At 45.6% G+C, this 17,671-nt stretch overlaps 2 protein-coding genes across 2 annotated transcripts; both read right to left on the bottom strand.

Annotated features, from left to right (window-relative positions):
- Window positions 1-491: 491 nt before the first annotated feature.
- kat2a (K(lysine) acetyltransferase 2A) lies at window positions 492-8,014 on the bottom strand. Its single transcript, XM_076038796.1, has 18 exons — window positions 6,843-8,014; window positions 6,415-6,538; window positions 5,726-5,871; window positions 5,547-5,636; window positions 5,260-5,441; window positions 4,978-5,169; window positions 4,763-4,869; window positions 4,394-4,498; window positions 4,173-4,303; window positions 3,661-3,869; window positions 3,453-3,579; window positions 3,220-3,330; window positions 2,990-3,133; window positions 2,790-2,904; window positions 2,659-2,695; window positions 2,413-2,476; window positions 2,243-2,327; window positions 492-2,152 (listed from the first exon to the last, which is right to left on the bottom strand). Exons 1-18 carry the CDS (start codon window positions 7,065-7,067, stop codon window positions 1,959-1,961), a joined length of 2,388 nt encoding a protein of 795 aa, XP_075894911.1. The 5' UTR covers window positions 7,068-8,014; the 3' UTR covers window positions 492-1,958.
- A 281-nt stretch (window positions 8,015-8,295) lies between these two features.
- On the bottom strand, window positions 8,296-16,540 carry rab5c (RAB5C, member RAS oncogene family). The gene is made up of 6 exons (XM_076038797.1): window positions 16,426-16,540; window positions 11,966-12,272; window positions 10,370-10,521; window positions 10,085-10,207; window positions 9,887-9,980; window positions 8,296-9,646 (listed from the first exon to the last, which is right to left on the bottom strand). Exons 2-6 carry the CDS (start codon window positions 12,129-12,131, stop codon window positions 9,519-9,521), a joined length of 663 nt encoding a protein of 220 aa, XP_075894912.1. The 5' UTR covers window positions 12,132-12,272; window positions 16,426-16,540; the 3' UTR covers window positions 8,296-9,518.
- Window positions 16,541-17,671: the final 1,131 nt, after the last annotated feature.

Consider the following 17,671-nt stretch of genomic DNA (forward strand, 5'->3'; position numbering starts at 1 on the left):
AAGGGGACTCTCGCAAAACAAAACAAAATCTTCCTGGTATTGACATGAAACGAAACTTGGCCTTGTTGTGACATCACTGTGGGTTTATTTCCTGGACTGCATGTGTCAGCAAATACTTTGTGATTGGGTGGAGCAAAAGAAAGAGGTGAAAAATGAACTTTCTTCTGTTGAAATCAACAGCGGAAGTCTCTGCTGTCATCAACAGCCGCTGGCAGTTTTGCGGCGCTCACTCTTCGGCTCAGTCGCAGCAACAGCAGAGTTCTTCAACGCGTCGCTGATTTGAACCCAGGCGTCGCTGTTCATCCAGAGCCCCCTGCAGTGGGGCCTCCTCTTCCAGCAGAGTAAACACTGACTTCAGTTTTGTTTCTGCCACACTCAACGGATTATTGCGCAACTTTTTAAAAAGCCCCCAGTTTGCTGCTATAATAAAATAACCTGTCTGACCAGTCTGTTCAGACGCGTTCAAAAGGAAAGATTAAACAAGGCCCAAGTATAAGAAAAACCCTTTATTGTCATGAACAGGGATTACAGAGTTACAGTGAATGGCATCGTTCCACAACCGTCGACAACCCCGTTCAAAGAAAATCTGAATTGCAGCATCAAGAGATTGAGTGAATTGAACCGACAACCCTGAATAATGCAACACTGACGTTAGCTCGGTAAATCAAAGCGAGTCACCATACAAGTACAAAACCACTCACACACGCGTTCAACAGAACATTCACAAGCAGCCGGGCTGAACCCGACCTCTGACTGTGTCTCAGGAAGCACTGGTTGATCTCCTGGTTTGAAACGTCGCATCGTGTTAACGGGTTAAAAACAACAAATAAAAAGCCCAAACCAAAACACTGAAGGCTAAAAAAAAACCCCAAAAACCCTCATCTTTTCAAAACCTAAGTTGTCGGTCATGCAGGAGCACTCAGTCTGCAGGGCGTGAGTGCCGTGTAGAAACCACTGTGAGACAACTGCTGCTGCTGCTGCTACTGCAAAACAAAAAACATACGTGACCCACAACAAACCTGTGTGACTGTGCGCTAAGTATACGTCCGAGTGTGTGGAAGTGTTTTCACTACAGTACAAATGAGAGGCAACAACTACAACAGCTACTGTGCAAACCAACCTATCGTTTTATCGTCGTCACTCGGCAAGGCAACGATTGTTTGTCTGCAGGAAACCAGTCCATCATCAGCAGTGTCCCAACCCCTCGACCCTCTTTATTTTCATGCTGCTGTTCATTTTATATGAACACAGGTAATGTTGCCAAAGCATTGATGATAAATAATTATAAAAATTGCAAAATAATAATTTACACGGGAATGAAAAGGGAACAAAACCAGCCGTCGTTCGTCACCTTCACCTCACAAATATTTAAAACAAACAGACTAAATTATTTGAACACAATTCTGTCTGTGAGCATCGGGTTGCCTTACAGACGTCAACTTTAAAAGAAAAACAAACAAACAAAAATAATAAACTTTTTTTTAACGTGAAACTGGCGAAGATGGCCGGGATGTTCAAGTGTCGGTCAGCAACAGAAGGCAACATGGCTTTTAGGTCCCGAGGTCCAGGGTTTGTTTCATCTGTGACTGTATTCAGTGTTCATTTGCTCAACATGACACATCAAAAACCACATCAGTCACACTATAAATAAAAGGCGGATTTTTTTTTTTTTTCTTATTCTTCTTATTATTTTTCTTCTCCTTTTTAAACTTGGACCTTTCATTACTTTGGTACCTGCGGTGAAACATGTGCACATTATTACCTGCGAGCAAATGGAGATAACTGTCAGAGGTGCTTTGGACACTTTGTCACCGTCGGCTCACTCCAATGGTTCCCCTCGTGAAGGTCGTCCAGTCACCTTCAAACTTCAGTTATGACGCCACAGTCACTAAAGGTCCTTGACTGCCGGGCAGGCAGGGGGCGCCCCGCCCACCCGCAGATGCCGTCCGATGGGACGTTTATTTCTCGATCAGGCCTCCGTCTTTCAACTTGAAGTAGAAGAACTTCTCAAGAGTGTTGGCACACTTGCAGTACTCGCTGTCCGGGTGGTTGTACTCGCGACAGTTGGTGATGATCCTCTGCAGGTCGGCGATGAAAAGCTTCTTGGTCACGTAGTATCGGTTCTTCAGCCTCTCCGTCATGGTCTTCAGGTCTGCGGGAGCAAGACGTTAGTTTGTGATAAGGAGAACGAACAACAAACCCAAGCTATAAAATAAATAAATAAATAAATAACATCACCAACCGATGGGAAAGCGAATGATCTCATAGTAGTCGGGAGCTTCAGATTTCTTCACAGGTTCCATGAAGGGCCAGGCATCAGGATGAGTCTGAAGAGAGTCCTGGTTAGTTCCTCTGACGCCTCCCTGTTGTGTGTGTTTGGGGTCAGCAGGTCTTAGAAAGAGAGAGTCTTACCTTGATCTGAGCCAGAAGATTCTTTAGCATGTTGTAGAGCACGTCAGGATCCTTCACCTCTTTCCTGTAAAACACAAAATCAATGATATGAATGAACATAAGTTTTTTTTCCCCAAGTGTTTTCTTTTTAAATATTACTACAGTTCCTGTGATACGAGAAATGTTTTCCTGCAACGTATTTTCAACAAGCTAGACATTCAATTCAAAGTGTTTTAGAGGCCTGACAGTGTGTGTGGACGTGCTCACCCTTTGTCCTTGCTAGTGGGTTTCCAACCCGTCTCCCCTAAAATGGGAAAATAAATATTTCTCACTTACGGAAAAAAATCATGCAACATTTGCAAAGACATTTTCAGTTCATCTGCAGACTGCTGACTCACTGATGCCTGGAATGCTCTCCACGGGGATCTGCCGGACGCCCTCCTTGAAGCACGTGAGCCCTGGGTAAACCTTCCGGATCTGGCTCTGCTTCCTCTCAATCAGCTTCTTAATGATCTGAAAGTGCAGAGTTGAAATCATGCAGCTGTCAGTTGGAAGCTCTGTTTTTTTTCCCCTTAAAGTGGACGAGTAACTTGCACACCTCCTTCTGCCTCTTGATGATGTGCGAGAGCTCGGTGTAGGGGATCCGGGGGTTCAGCTCGCACTCCATGAGGGTCGCCCCCTCGTAGTCTTTGATGTATCCCAGGTAGCGGCTCTTCGGCACCTTGATGTCTTTGGAGAAGCCCTGCGAAGGAAGGAGGGAGCAAATTAGCGGGAAAGATGGGTGGAGGGAGGGGGGTCTGGAGGGGGCTTTCAACAACCCTGAGTTACCTGCTTTTTGAAGTAGCCGATGGCGTACTCGTCGGCGTACGTGAGGAAGTAAAGGATGTTGTGTTTGATGTGGTACTCCTTCAGGTGGTTCATCAGGTGGGTGCCGTAGCCCTAAAGTGTAGAAGAAGACACAGATTGGATTGTAAAATACAGATTTAACACGTTGTCGCACAAAAAAAAAAAGACAAGATTTTGTATTTTTTTTTTTCTAAACGAAAAAAAAGCTCCAGTACCTTCACTTGCTCGTTGGATGTGACGGCACAGAAGACGATCTCCGTGAAGCCCTGAGTGGGAAACATCCTGAAGCAGATGCCGCCGATGACGCGGCCATCTTTGATCAGGGCGAGGGTCTTGTGCTTCCTGTTTTGGGTGAAAAACACATCAGATGAGCTGACGGGAAATCCAACGACGGGTGGCGTGCGAGGGCGTGCGTGGACTCACGGGTCGAACACCAGCCGAGTGATGTACTCCTTGGGCATGCGAGGTAACTGGTGCGAGAAGACGTTCTGCAGGCCGACCAGCCACATCAGAATCTTCTTGTTGGACTTCTGGGAGAGCGAGTTCCCGATGACGTGGAACTCTATGATGCCGCGCCTCTCCTCCAGCCTGGCCGTCTCGTCGCGGGCGGCGTTTGGCGTCAGCAGGTTGGTCTGCCGGCAAAATAAGTGAGCGTGAGCGTCACTTCACACGCTCGAGGCGGAGCGGTTCTCAAATCCAAAAGGCAGAGAAGTTGCGCACATCCATTAAAGAGGTGCTGAACTGAATGAATCACAAGAAGATAAAGAAAAAAAGAAGAGACCGCACACTTCTGCTCCCTCGATGTGCATTTATTAAGTACATCCAAAAATGTGCTTAATAAATGCACATCGAGGGAGCAGAAGTGTGCGGTCTCTTCTTTTTCTTTATCTACTGTTCTCAAATCCCCCTCCTGAGATTTGTTTTAAATGACGTGCCTCTGGTCCGAGCATGGCGGCGGGGTCCGTGATGGTCATCATGACCTCGTTGACCAGCTCCATCGGAATGTCTCCCATCACACGGATCCGCTTGGCGTCCTCCAGGGTCTCGGGGATTTTACGCTTTTCTCCTGCGCAGCCAAAAAGAAATCGACGGGTTACACGACAGGTGCAAAAAGGAAAAGAAGGTGGAGGAGCATCGCACAGTAAGGACGACGGACCTATGATGGTCTCGGCTCCGCCGCTGTCCATGCTGCTCAGGGAGGACATGCTGCTCAGGCCTTTGGGCAGTGACGGAGAGCCGGAAACTGCAGCTGGACTGATCACTGCAGCGGAGAAACCGTTGCACAAAGAAGATGAAATACTGCCAAGACTGAAGATCCAATGGAAGAGACAATCATGACCACATTTTTAATTTCCATCTAAAGAATCAAATCCTCACTAAATACGATGCTGGAATTACTCATCTATGTGTGTTCCAATTGGGTTGTTGCATAATGAGCAACGCAATATTTGGGAAATCATGGCCAAATGTTTCTGTAATTAATGATGACCTCATTATGACTGCATATTAACTAGCGCTGCCTCACCTGTCTGGTGTCCCAGCTGAGTGCCGTCTGAGGCCGGCATGGTGAAATCAGCCTCCCAGATTGGGGAATTCTCACCGTAAATTTCCTCCTCAAGCATGGACAAAAACCTGGGAACATTTGACGAAGAACACAGGCGGACGTTAGCATTAAGGGTAGCATTGTCTCACACGGCCCAAACCAACCAAGCAACCAAGCGCAACTGTGTCAGCACTCACTTGGGGAAGTGTGTGAGGATGAGCGTGCGTTTCTCCGGTAACAGCTTGTCCTTCTCCACCCTGAACTTCTCCAGGAGCTGACGTCGGGTCACGGTGAAAATGGACTTGAGCAAACTGCGGCCAAACACGTGTGTGGTCTCGTAGCGGGGGAGGCTGTCGTTACTCTGGGGTACGTGGCAGTAGCAGAGCCACCTGAAGGTCACAGAGCAGACATTTATTATTTTCTCTTTAAAAACAAGGTTCATGTCTTCTAAATAGTTCCGACCAACAGAACTGGCGCACCTTGTGTAGTCCACTTTGTAGGCCGTGCCATCGTCCTTCTGAGTGCGCTGCCGGTACTGCGTGGGCGTCTCCAGCTTCCAGTAGTTGAGGCACAGGAGGAACATCTTGGACAGCTCAAACATGGTCTGCCGCTCCTTTGGTGCCAGGTGGCTGAACTTGTACTGAACAAAATTCAAAACTCCCTGTTGGGAAAAGCAAGTTGGGGTCAGTCAAAAGGTGAAAGGACCGAAAGCATTTACTTTACTCTTGTATAACTGGCCACAATATGGAGACTATCTAACTTTTACCTGCTCAATGTTGGGCTTTTCAAAAGGTGGACTGCCGAGGGAGCCTTCGACAACCGGCTGGCTCATCTGAAGGATGCACTTCCTCAGCAGCTATATCAAAGGAAAGGGGGAAATAAACGGCGGCACGTGACCAAGAGGTTTGACGTCTCAGACAGTTTGCAACTCCCGCCGTTGCCTACCTTGAACAGGTAGAAGTAGACCTGCTTGGTGTCAGTGTCCTCCTCCTTGTGCACGGACATGAAGAGGTTCTCCACATCCACCACCATCCCCAGCAGCCTGTTGATCTCCTCCTCTGACACGTTCTCCAGGTGGGACACATGATTGGCTGTCAACAAGGCAGCGCATTAGAGGGCTCATGTTGTGCAAAATTCACTCGTCCACAAATGAAAAAAGAAAAACAACCTGAAAGCTTGTTGATGGAAAAGTTCGAAGTGGAATTAATGAGAATTTTTTGGATCACTGAGGTGAAGACTCTTCTCCCACATAGCATAGGAAATAAATTTGTATCACTATACTTTCAGAAATGAGATTAGTACATCCTTTTTTATTATTGCTCAATTTTCCAGAAACACAGTGTGCACGCAGTTCTGGAAATTAGCCCTTCATGATGTCACAGATTGCTTAGTTCTGGGTCCCCATCTAAACATGTGTGATGTCTGACACAGCTGGAGTTCCAGCTGTAAACAGAGGGCTGAACGTCTTGAGATCTACAGAATTCGGATTAATCAACCACGCAATGCTACACAGCTGACGTACATATCTAAATGGAAGTACTAAGGCAGCGTTAAAACATTAAAAGCTACACTTGCGCCTCGGGTTGGGGTCTTTCTGTGCACTATAATGGGTGTAAACGGAGTCTGGTTTGTACCCAGGGCATGTCCACAGCTGCGGCACGGCTCGCTCAGGCTGGCGGCTTGCTGCTGCAGGTCCATCCGTGGGGCTGAGGGTGGATTCGGGTTCTTCCATCCATTGCACTTGCATGTATCGACAGCCTGAGAAGAGGGCAAATTCACAGTGACGAAGCTAATGTTACAGGGGCGTCCGTGAATGCCTGCACCGCTTCACCGTAGCAAGGCGTGATAGCGTTTACACATTGGGAATGATGGAGATTTAGCTTGCGAGCTAACTGTTAAAGTTAAACAAACGTTATTCTAGTTGGCCGCTACGTTAGCTACGTGTGCTTTAGGTGCTACTTTGCGGGGCTACGGCGCGTGTAGCCACGTACACATACGCAAAACACAAACGAGACGTGCTTTGTTGCGATGTCGAACTTTGGCTCGCAGCGCTGCTAGCTACCTTGCATGCGGAGAATACGCCAAGTTTCTCGAGCTTCTTGGCTCTTGGGAAAGCTCGCACTTGGGCTTTCTTTTGGCTTGCGCGCTGTTGCTGGCTCAGTCCCGGCCTGGCTGGGTCGCTGTTCCCCGAGCCGGAGCCCGCCGCAGCGCTCCCGGACCCAGCCGAGCCGACAGTCGGGGCTTGGAGAAGCCGGGGTTGTAAGGCCTGTGCCGCCGGGTCCGACATGTCCACGCCGCTAGACTCTTCACTCTGCTTCGGTTAGCTCATGCGGTGCCTTCAAGTGCCGTCGGAAAAAAAGTATTCGATAAAATCAAAGCGGTCTTTGAATGCCGAGTTGAAGTCAACTTGGACTTTTTGCTCTTGAATACGTCTCATTCAATAGTCGTCTTCAGTTCTGAACTATTATGGGGGTCCTGAGCAGTGGACGAAACTGTGGATGTGGTCCCACCCTATCACCAAGCGAGATCTTTTGCTATGGTGATAAGAGTTAAACTCGACTAACGACCGAAACAGATTTAAAACTAAAACATTTTTATGTTGTGGTGACGGGATTTATGAAAAAGAAAATCGTGGCATTGGGCATTGAAATTCGTGAAAAGACGTTTGTTAACTCCGAGACTTGTTGGTCGCGATACAATTACGGGAAACTCGCACAGATCGTTTCCGGAAGTTTTTTTTTTTTTTTTTTAAAGTCTTGTGGCCACGCATAGCAACTGCAGGGCGTAGATACAGGAGCTCTACAAAGATATTAATCTACACCGGTGGTGTTAAATTCAGTGTACTGCCGCGCCCCAATGTCTCATAATTACCGCAACCTAACCTTACAAAAACGCAAGTGCTTAAAAGCACGATGCTTTTCTGGACGTATTCTTTGAAAAAAACAGTGCGAACGTTTTCAAGCCGAAGAAACGTGGGTGACATGAACGCAACAAGCGTCCTCTGCGTTAAGAATTGTGGGTATTGTAGTGTTTGGACCCATTACACTCGAAACGTTTATAAATAGGCCGTTTTCATATTCTCTTGTCGAGCGTCCATAGTTGTATGGTTCAAAATGTATTTTTAAATTAAAGCAAAGTTGAATCAAAATAAAAGTGCTGTTAAGTGTCAAATCCTGAAAAGGCCATCACTTTGCCAACCGCAAAACAATTAAACAGGCATACAGAAAAAAAATACTTCCCCGCTGTTTATTTGTAAAATTACATTGGTTTATTTTTTTTCCTTCTTTCTTTAACCGAAACACCCCCCCCCCCCCCCCCACACACACACACACGTCATAACCCCCCTCTCACCCTTCCCATCGAGCAGCAGAGGCGCGGCTGCTGTGCAGGTTCAGTTGTGCTAATTGTTGATACCATAAACAGGGGCAACAGCAACGCTGCTGTGAGAAGATCCCTCTTGGATATGGACAGTGGAGGCAGAGACGAGAGAGGGAAAAAAACGGGAAAAGGAAGCGTGACGATAATGTCTCGACTAACAAGGCTGATGAGACAGAACCAGTGCATTTAATACCAGAAATCTTCAGAAGCGAAATTAAGACATTACGGGGAAAAAAAAAAAATCAACATAAAAATAATAAAGGTCAAAAAACATGATGAAGAGATTTGGAAAGAACTACTGATTGATCATAACCAAGTGAAAGTCCGATACAGACAGCAATCTTGTCGGGGCTTCGGTGCGATTGCAGTTGAGGAAAACAAATCCCGCGTTGCTTACTTACAGTCACTTGCAGATGAGCTGGAAAAAGCATTTGTTAATAGCAAGATTACCAATGGGTGACAACATTGATAGAGTACTCTTGCTGTGTTTGGTCTGGTGATTGTAAAAAATACTGGAGAGCCTGCGTCTACAGGAGTTTGAACTAATATTAACAGTGATACAATAACAACGTCCTAATTCATCTATACAGCTCTACCAAGAAGGACAAAGACATCCTTCCCTGCTCTTCTCTTATTAACCACTGCCTGTTGAACCCTTTTGTCTGGGGAGCTGAGCTGAAATGAGGCGAGAGTGGAAGATCGCTGCATGCACCCCGCATAAGGACTCGCAATGGATTTTTTTTTTGTTGTTGTTGTTGATTTTGTGCTGTTGTGGGGGTAGTAAAGCAGAGGGTGGCAGAGAAAGGACAGGGCCGGCGTCTGGTTCTGTTCCTTCCTGTTATCTTTTTCTTTTCTTTTCATCTACACAGATACAGACGCAAAACGTGAGCAAGGCGGCCCTAGTAAAAGTCATTAGGGGGGGGGGTCGACTGATCTCTTTCTTCTTCTTTTTCTTCCATGACTGGGATGTTTTCGCATTGTTTTCTCTTCCCCCAGAAGGTGACATCAAGAGTCCACCGTCGTTAAGAGAGGTCCTGGATTTGGCAAATCCAGGGATTTAGACGTGAATTTCTCAAGAAGAACCTCTGTGTGTGTGTGTGTGTGTGTGTGTGTGTGTGTGTGTGTGTGTGTGTATGTTTGGTGACGCTGATTGGGTCGTCACTCGGGATCTGGCAGTTTTACTGGCCACTCGGTACGTCAAACAGTTTGATGGTGCCACGTCGCTCTTCAGGTGGCCAGGCTGACCGAGGATTGGCTGGACCGAGGGGGGGGGAGGGGATTGTTTGACAGCTGGTTAATATCTGGGCTGATTGATCGAAAGCTGTGGATTGGATGGAACGGCAGACTAGTTTGCCGTGAGTTAGTTCCCGCCCCCACAACACTGGCCGCTCCTGCCCTGTGGTGCAGTTTCCTGCAGGTCCACGCCGCCTCGGGTCCGTCCGCCGGGACCCCCTGCGCCCTGGGGCTCGTTTTTAGGCAGCTTCTTGGCTGTATGAAGAGGGAGAAGAATTAATCTCTGCTCTTTAAAATGCTTGAATGGCTGCAAAAAATAAAAAACTATACAACTATAACAAACTATACGGGTGATACAGTGATTTTTGACTCAAGGAAAAAATGCATTAAAATGAGAGGATTATTTTTAACGACAGGCTCAACTGATTTTTGTATTTAAAATGAATTTGTTCAGCTGTTAGAAATATAAGGTGTATTTTCGTTAGATGTGCTCACCGATAGCCATAAAAATCTCATTGACATTCATTGCAGTCTTGGCTGAGGTTTCCATGAACAGCAAACTGTTGTCATCTGCATATGCTTGTGCTTCCTAGAAATAAGGAGATAATAGAGGGGGATGGGGCGCTTGAACAAATGCATTGAACAAAGTTCTATTAACATTTTCTTTTATAGAGAGCCGTTGTTGGTGATTACCTGGAGGTCCACAGCTCGTTTGTTGGCCAGATCTGCTTTGTTTCCTGCCAGTGCGATAACAATGTTTGGGCTGGCTTGTCGCTGCAGCTCCTTCACCCAGTTCTTTGCACGTGTGAATGTATCCTTAAAAGAAAAAAAAAAATGTGTATAATCATTTACATGTTGCGTATGACTGGGATAGATTAGAGAGTCAAGTTCTGTCGCCGTGTCAAAGGTAAGGAATCATCAACTTCAGCTGGCGGCAAACAGTGATTTCAGCTTCGTTACTGTCGACGCGTCACTCACTGTGTTGGTGATGTCAAACACCACGATGGCAGCCTGGGCTCCCCTGTAGTACATGGGTGCAAGGCTGTGATACCGCTCCTGCCCCGCAGTGTCCCAGATCTCAAACTTGACTGTCGTGTCGTCCAAACATACCGTCTGCGTGAGGAAGGCGGCTGGAGAGGAAATGAACAGCGCAGATAAGAATCACAGCGCAATACCGCCTGAGCTCCAGTTCAATAATGAGGCTTCAAATCTCACGAGACAAGAAGGACAGAGATCATTGAAAAGACACAAGCGTTGCAAGACAAAGTTCTTTTGTTTTACCCCCCCCCCCTCCCCATCGCTCAGTATTAGCTGGCAAACATACTCACCAACACACTCATCAGAAAAAAAAAAAAAAAAAAAAAAAGCAGTTGTGCACAACGTGCCAACTCAGCCAACTGCTGTCACATGACAGCGGAAACCGAGCACGGACTTGCAAAACGCACACTTTAAAGCTTTGTAATCTTTGACCAGACGCGCAGCTGACAACACATTCAGGAGAACAGAGAACAGAGAACATGCTGACTCGCTCGTTCGGAGCCTTGGGTCAACGTAAGCAGCAGCATCCTGTGCCTCCGTCCTGGAGCCGGCAGGGAGGTTGAGGGGCGTTAGGAAACATATTTTCACTTGCTCATATTAAGCATCATTATTGTTGTGATAATGGCCCACAGTGGATCTACAGTAGCCAAGAAAACTCATCCGCTTGCTCGCACAACAATGCGAGATCACATCTGCCTTCAAAAACAGGGCTTAACATTTACACCCTCTGCAATAAGTTTCTAGTGAAACCTACACGTCGGGCTTCTAGGGAAACACCCACCACCACTGTTTTCCTCCAGATTCAAACCATTGACTAAGCACCTGTTAAAGGTTGACTTATACAAGCCCTACAGCAGCAGCTGTGAAGGAGAAAATATTTTTTTACCGTGCTGTTTTTTTTTTAATTCACAATTTAAAAAAAATGTTTGCGCTCATATTTCCTCAGAAATCACTCTTAGGAGGACAGCTGATCTACAGGTGGTGCAGGAAAACCCCCATTGTTGTCTCAGATCCTTCCTGCTTCCAGCGAGCTCACAGCACCGCCGCCTACTCCGCTGTTTACAGTCACCCAGAGAGATTCTCACCTACCACTTATTGGGGGTGAAGAAAAACATTGTCTCTGCCAAGTGAACATGCTAGTCTGTTGCGTCCAAGGTGTTACGATCAGCTGCAGGGAACTGGTTCTGCCGCCTCTCCTCCTTCACAAGCTCCGATAAACAGCGACAATTAAGAGAAACAAACAGCGGCCTGTAAGAACATGTTCTTAATGGAAATCATTTCTTTATGATGTCAGAGAGAGCGCTGATTGCTAGGTTAGTGACAATACCACCAGTCGGGTGTCTGCTCCACCTCCACCTTCAGAGACCAACTTCCAAACATATGGAGGGTACAGCAAATCAACCCCCCCCCCACCCCCCTGCCCCCCAGAAGCTAAAAGCCAGCATTTTCTGAAAATCAAAGGCGTCAAGATGGGTAGAGAATGAGACCTTTGGGTGAGTTTTGCACATTCATCTCTCGGGGACCAGTGGCGCTCACCTCCGATGGTGCTCTCCTGGTACTCGTGGAACTGGCCTTTGACAAAGCGCAGCACCAAGCTGGACTTTCCCACTGCAGATTCGCCCAGCAGCACCAGCTTGAATTGGCAGATCTTGCTGCTCGCCGCTGTGCCGTTGGTCCGTTGTGCTCCGCCTCGCCCTGCCATGGCACAGCACTGGAGATGTCGGATGAGGAAGGACTAACGTGGTGCACTGGAGGCTGCAGAGGCTGGAGAGGGCCGAGTGAGGCGGCCGCAGGTTCAGTTCAGATTTGCAGACAGGAAGAGATGAGCCCTCACCAGTGGGAGCTGGAAAAGAAGACATTTATCCGTCTTTGTGTGAAATAATAGATTAAAATGTTTGTTGGTAAACTTTTCAACACTAAGCTTCGAGGTTTTCCCATGTTGACACCATACTCTTCACCACGAGGGGGCTGCGTCACTCGAAAGCAGCTCTTCATAAAACCATGTGCTGTGTAAGCAACTTTGTCAATTTTCTCCATACAAGTGAAGTTTTTCCACCAAAAATATGTACAGATTAAAAGACTCTGCAACACATTAAAATGAGACTAAAACACTGTAAAACTGTCAGCCTGATTTGTGCATTTGAAACCTTGCCTAATCTTTTTTTTTTTTTTTTTTTGCACTTGGATGAGGTCAGACAGCTTCTGCTTGGTCAAAGGACAGGAAACACAACTCAGCTCGTAGCAGGAAGTGAAGATTGCAGAACACATTTTACTGCTGAGCACATTAAAACCGAGGATAGCCTTTCTCCCCGGCTCTTGGAGAACTCGAATGTCGAAACACCATTCAAGTGGTTACACAGTTTCAGAGCGATGAGGAAAATGTGAGGAGCGAAAAAAAACTAAGGGAGAATTCTCATTCGGGGTTCATCCACACAGTTTGGTTGCCCTCGCCCTTTACTGGGATTCTTGCAGATCTGAGCTTAAGCTCCGGCATGTGATCAGAGATCAAGGCAGTGCCTCCCACTGCACAATACCCACACTTTGCATGTTTCAGTTCAACCGTAGAGCTCATTTCTACCAGCTGCATATCAACCATTATTTTGTGCAGAGAATAACACCATCAACTTCAGCATGCTCTCAAAGATGATTTTTAAAGTAGAGTAACAGCCTTTATACTGTGCAATAAATGACATGGAAATTTAGAACTGACCTAAAACACACTAACAGGATCTATAGAATATAAGAGTCAGTTTTTCACAGCATGATATTTAAATTATGTGTGAACATACAGGGGTTCGTTTCATTTACTTCAAATCAAATTGATTGATTTAATCAATAAAATTCGTATGAATATTTTAAGCTTTGAAAGCTAGAAAGATCTAGACACACACAACGCACCACTTTGCAAAAAATGAATATCAAGTCAAGTATAAATGCATATTTTTCAAAGGGGATGTGCAGCCCTTTATGTGTTTCTGCAATATGTGGGAGCTAAGTTGCTGAGAAAATCCACGCATGCATTTATTTTTCAGGTCCTTTCTGGGAAATAGGTAGATTAAATTACAACAAAAAATACACAAACTGATGGAACACCAGCAAGAAGCCCCTGCATTCAAACATCTCTGGCAGTTTACAGCAGGCTGGGTAAAAAGGTAATAGTGGGTGTGTACGGTTGTAATCAGTGGCTCTTTGTCGAAGTGAGACGAATGTGCATACATCCTAAGTAGCCACAGACGAACGCTTTGATGGCATCCCTGAAGGGCTGGGAGGACCTCCACAAGGAAGTGGGTCAGAGAGGGAGAGTGAGAGAAACAGTGGAGCATGGGTCAGAGAGATAGCAAGAGAGAGCCTGTGAAATATTCATTAGGGCCTCCTGTGAGGTCTGCTGCTTGAAGGAAGCATTTAACTGGGATTGTTGCAGTGTTACCAACCATAAATGAAGAAAAACAAATACATAAATGACTAACTACAAAAATCTGATAAGGTATAAAAACTACTGACACGCCATCATAGGTTCCGTTTTACAAAAGGGAAATGCTGACAAACGAAAATCTTACAAGAGTATTATAAATTACTCTTTAGAAAACACAGAACAATCTTCAGCTAAGTCAATAAATTTGAGTTCCTGTTGAGTGTTCTCGTGTGACGCAGCTTGGAGGAAGAGCTTTGCTTTTTGCAGCCTTGATAGGAGCAGGAGAACACGCCTGTAGCTGACAGGCAACAAATGTCCTGACAAAGTTTTATTCTTCTCTTCTGCTGTGGCCAAGGCTATTCACTGAGCCATCAGCTTAGCAAGAGCTGTAGCCCCTCAGACATTGCTATGGGGGAAAAAAAAAAAAAACTTCAACAGGTTCAGGACTTGGCAAAGGGCAAAGGTATTGAATCCATAGCAAAAACTACACATTTAATGAGCCATTTGTGTAGCAGTCAAACAATCTCCTCTGGAAGATTCACTTCAGAGGCAAGTGAATGCTTGTGCTGTTCATGGCACTGGAAGGGTGGGGTTCAGAAAAACGACGGGTGTCTGATATGGGGGCGTGTGTGCATATGGCACTGTAAAACATGTCCAAAAAAATAAAATAAAAAAAAGCCCAGCTCAGAAAAAGAAGTGGAACAAACTCTGGGGTTTTGAATTAAAGCGTAAAAGTGTCTGATCAGAGGGAATCCCATCTACTAATGCCTTTGGCAAAAGTCATTGGGACTCTGGTGGTATAACTCATGAAAAGCAAACAGGAGGATTGCCATTAGCGGTTTGCAATGCCTAGAGGAAAGCACTGGCCCTTCATATTTTTGTGGCTTGAGAGGATGAAGTTTATTTGTTAGAGTGGTGAACATCCCAACCAAAACCTGCATCTCCGTGACAAATAGTGTCAACCGACTGCTGCACTGGAGACAACAATTCAGCAGCTCTAATTTCAATGTCCAACAGTGGTTTGAAAGAACGTTACATAACCGCGCTCACTATGTGACATCACTACAGTTAAGTCTTGCAGTTTTTCCTGTGTCTAAACACGGCGTATGAAAAAAAAAATTAAAAAAAAAAAGAAGAGAAAGAGCTTGACTTGCATGCAAGCTAATCCCTGTTTGCACAGAACCCACAGCCACTGAAATACTAATTAAAAGTTTTGAGTTGGACAACCTGGCTCGAAGATTTGAAACAAAGTTTAGGGTTATGGTGATTCAGTTGTTATCAGCACCTTTATGGAGTATGACACATCTGCAGGTAAACAAATCGGCCTAAACAAATAGTACAGGCTTCTTCAAAACTGACAGACCTATCACTCGTCTGTCCAGGTTGCTCGTGTCTGTGAAAAAAAAAACCCCACGTCACAGTCAAGGTCCACATGCCATAAACATAACAAAGGTTCGCACAAGTAACTATAAACCTGTTTCCTGGCCCAAAGGTCTATTAAGATCGAACCACATTACCAAGTCATAAACCACTGTGATGCCTAATTAGAACTCTATAGCAACAGTACACTTAATTTTTTTTTCTCCGATATTGTGCACCCACCCTACTCCCACTTTCCAGCTAGACTTGGTGAGAATTCACAAGTGTCAACATTTACTAGCGGCAACAACTGACATAACCCGCGATGTCAGCAGGAAATGGTTCTTTATGATACCTGCGATGACGGAGCCGGTCAAAGTGCAGGGCTGCCGTAGTCAATGTCGGCTTGAGACAAAAAAGAAGTTAACCTTAACGTAAGTGACATCACTTACTTGCAAGCTGTCACACGACCGGTAACTTCCAGCCAACCCAAGGCGAACAGGTGGCTGTTGACGTTTTGGTCTTCCTAACATCGACTATACCGTCGTTTATCAAGCACGCCAGTCGTGTTTTCGCAACAAAACAAACAAAAACTAACAAAAAACAACATGTAAATAAAATGGCATACACGGGTTGAAGCGATGACGAGTTAAGGGTCACTTTCCCAACTGGCGACAGCGTCATCTGTTGCCATTACCACCACCACCGCCGCCGCCGCTGCGTTAGCTGTTAGCTTGCTAGCGTCAGCCGGCGATACACACCGACCTCAGCAGCAATGCAACGCTGAGCAAGACTTGTACCGTTAGCATTATTAGCCTTCAAAGCCGAGTGTCACCGAGCGAAAAGCGAGACGTCAAAAGGCAACTTTTCCTTTTCTCGGCCCTTGCGACGTCCGCTGGACGACAACCCGGGAGGACTTCGACCCTGCTCGGTCTCTATCTTGTAGACATGCCATAAGGGTCTCGACAGTGTTTAATCCAGTTTTTGTGATGGTGTTATTCGGTTCCCAGGGGGGACTAAAGAAGCTCGCAGCTTCTATCGACTCTGCTGTCTTGGTGGACGTTTCGGCTGGACCTCCAGACTCTGCTAATCGCTTGTTCAGAACTAGACAATAGGTTGGTAAATGTGCTTAACAGCTGCGTGACAATACCAGCGCACGTCAACTCAATTGTCCTCTTTTTTCTACCGCCTTGCAGAATGCCGGGTTAATCTTTTTGTAACTTACAATACTTTTTCTTCTCTCGCTCGTCTCATCGGCGGCGGCGCCTGTCTCCGTCGTCTTCTTCTTCTTCTTCTTCTTCTTGGGCTCTGGCCTTCCCTTCCGGTTAGCGATTTTTCCGGGAACGTCCCACTTTTGTCAGCGGCCATTTGACCAATCGCAGCAGCCGCCTACAGCACGCGCCGCTGTGCCGGGTTCTATTTCAAGTTAACTTTAAAGCACTTATAAACAAATGAAATACAGTATGTATTATATTATATCAGACTATGGCTCCACAAAAGTTAACCATAGCAAACTGTTTCTATCTATCTATCTATCTATCTATTTATCTATCTATCTATCTATCTATCTATCTATCTATCTATCTATCTATCTATCTAATCTTACAACAGATAACATATCGAACATCAGCTGTTGTTATGACTAAATCGCTTTCCTTACTGGTTGTTCTTTTTCAGTGCTGCTGTCAAACAATGCCAGAAAACTGAGTTTCAAACTCATTTTAATCAACCTACAGTAGGCGGTAAACCATTTGGAAAAGGAGACAACATGAGTGATGGACGGTGCTCTGAATCAGTAGAGCGTTCACAGTGGAAAAACAACAACATTATGACAGGAAACAAATAAAGCATAAGTATGATACCCAAATGAGTTTCTTGACACTTCCACCTCAATCAGATTTGCTTCCAAATTCCAAGAAGCATCTGCAACTAATTTGCAGCATCTGCAACTAATTTATTTCACAGTCCTGTGCATCAAATAAATCAATGGAACGACTCCTTGCTTGCATATATGCCTCACTGACATGCACATTGATGCTACTTTGTACAACGAAACAACCCCAAACATGCTCCAAAACACATAACAGCCAGGTGAGAATGTTGACACTGGGAGCAACAAGGCTGCCTATAGGCAAGGCCCGGAGGTTGTTTAAGATAGGAACATGCTCTTGTTGGTTGTTGGTGACAAAGTGCAGGTGTGGTCACGCTCATTCGTGGCTCAGTTATAAAGGAGTGCACTGAAATATGATCAATTAAAAAAAATAAATTAAAAAAAGACTACTGTGTGTGCGATTCATACTGACGAAACAAAATGTGCCTACATTATATAAACAATAAAATTGATATAATAATTTCATCCAAGTTCACCCAGAGTAAATAGTGAGTAGTTATTCTAACAAGACTTGCCGCTAGATGGTGCTGTATACCCATAATGTCTGTGACAGAAACAGCGGGGGAAATGCCCTGCAGCA

Source organism: Nelusetta ayraudi, unplaced genomic scaffold (genome assembly GCF_046127955.1).
Source record: "Nelusetta ayraudi isolate G7.1 ecotype Tasmania unplaced genomic scaffold, CSIRO-AGI_Nayr_v1 ptg000057l, whole genome shotgun sequence".
NCBI lineage: Eukaryota > Metazoa > Chordata > Actinopteri > Tetraodontiformes > Monacanthidae > Nelusetta > Nelusetta ayraudi.

Bases quoted from the DNA above. Each gene is read 5' to 3' on its own strand.
- kat2a (XM_076038796.1), bottom strand. From the start codon at position 7,067: ATGTCGGACCCGGCGGCACAGGCCTTACAACCCCGGCTTCTCCAAGCC. The intron at 6,539-6,842 runs GTAGCTAGCAGC...CCCTCTTCTCAG, and splicing joins GCGTATTCTCCGCATGCAAG to GCTGTCGATACATGCAAGTG. The intron at 2,477-2,658 runs GTGAGCACGTCC...TGTGTTTTACAG, and splicing joins CCCACTAGCAAGGACAAAGG to GAAAGAGGTGAAGGATCCTG.
- rab5c (XM_076038797.1), bottom strand. From the start codon at position 12,131: ATGGCAGGGCGAGGCGGAGCACAACGGACCAACGGCACAGCGGCGAGC. The intron at 10,208-10,369 runs GTGAGTGACGCG...TTTTCTTTTAAG, and splicing joins TGTTTGACATCACCAACACA to GATACATTCACACGTGCAAA. The intron at 9,981-10,084 runs GTAATCACCAAC...CCTTATTTCTAG, and splicing joins AACGAGCTGTGGACCTCCAG to GAAGCACAAGCATATGCAGA.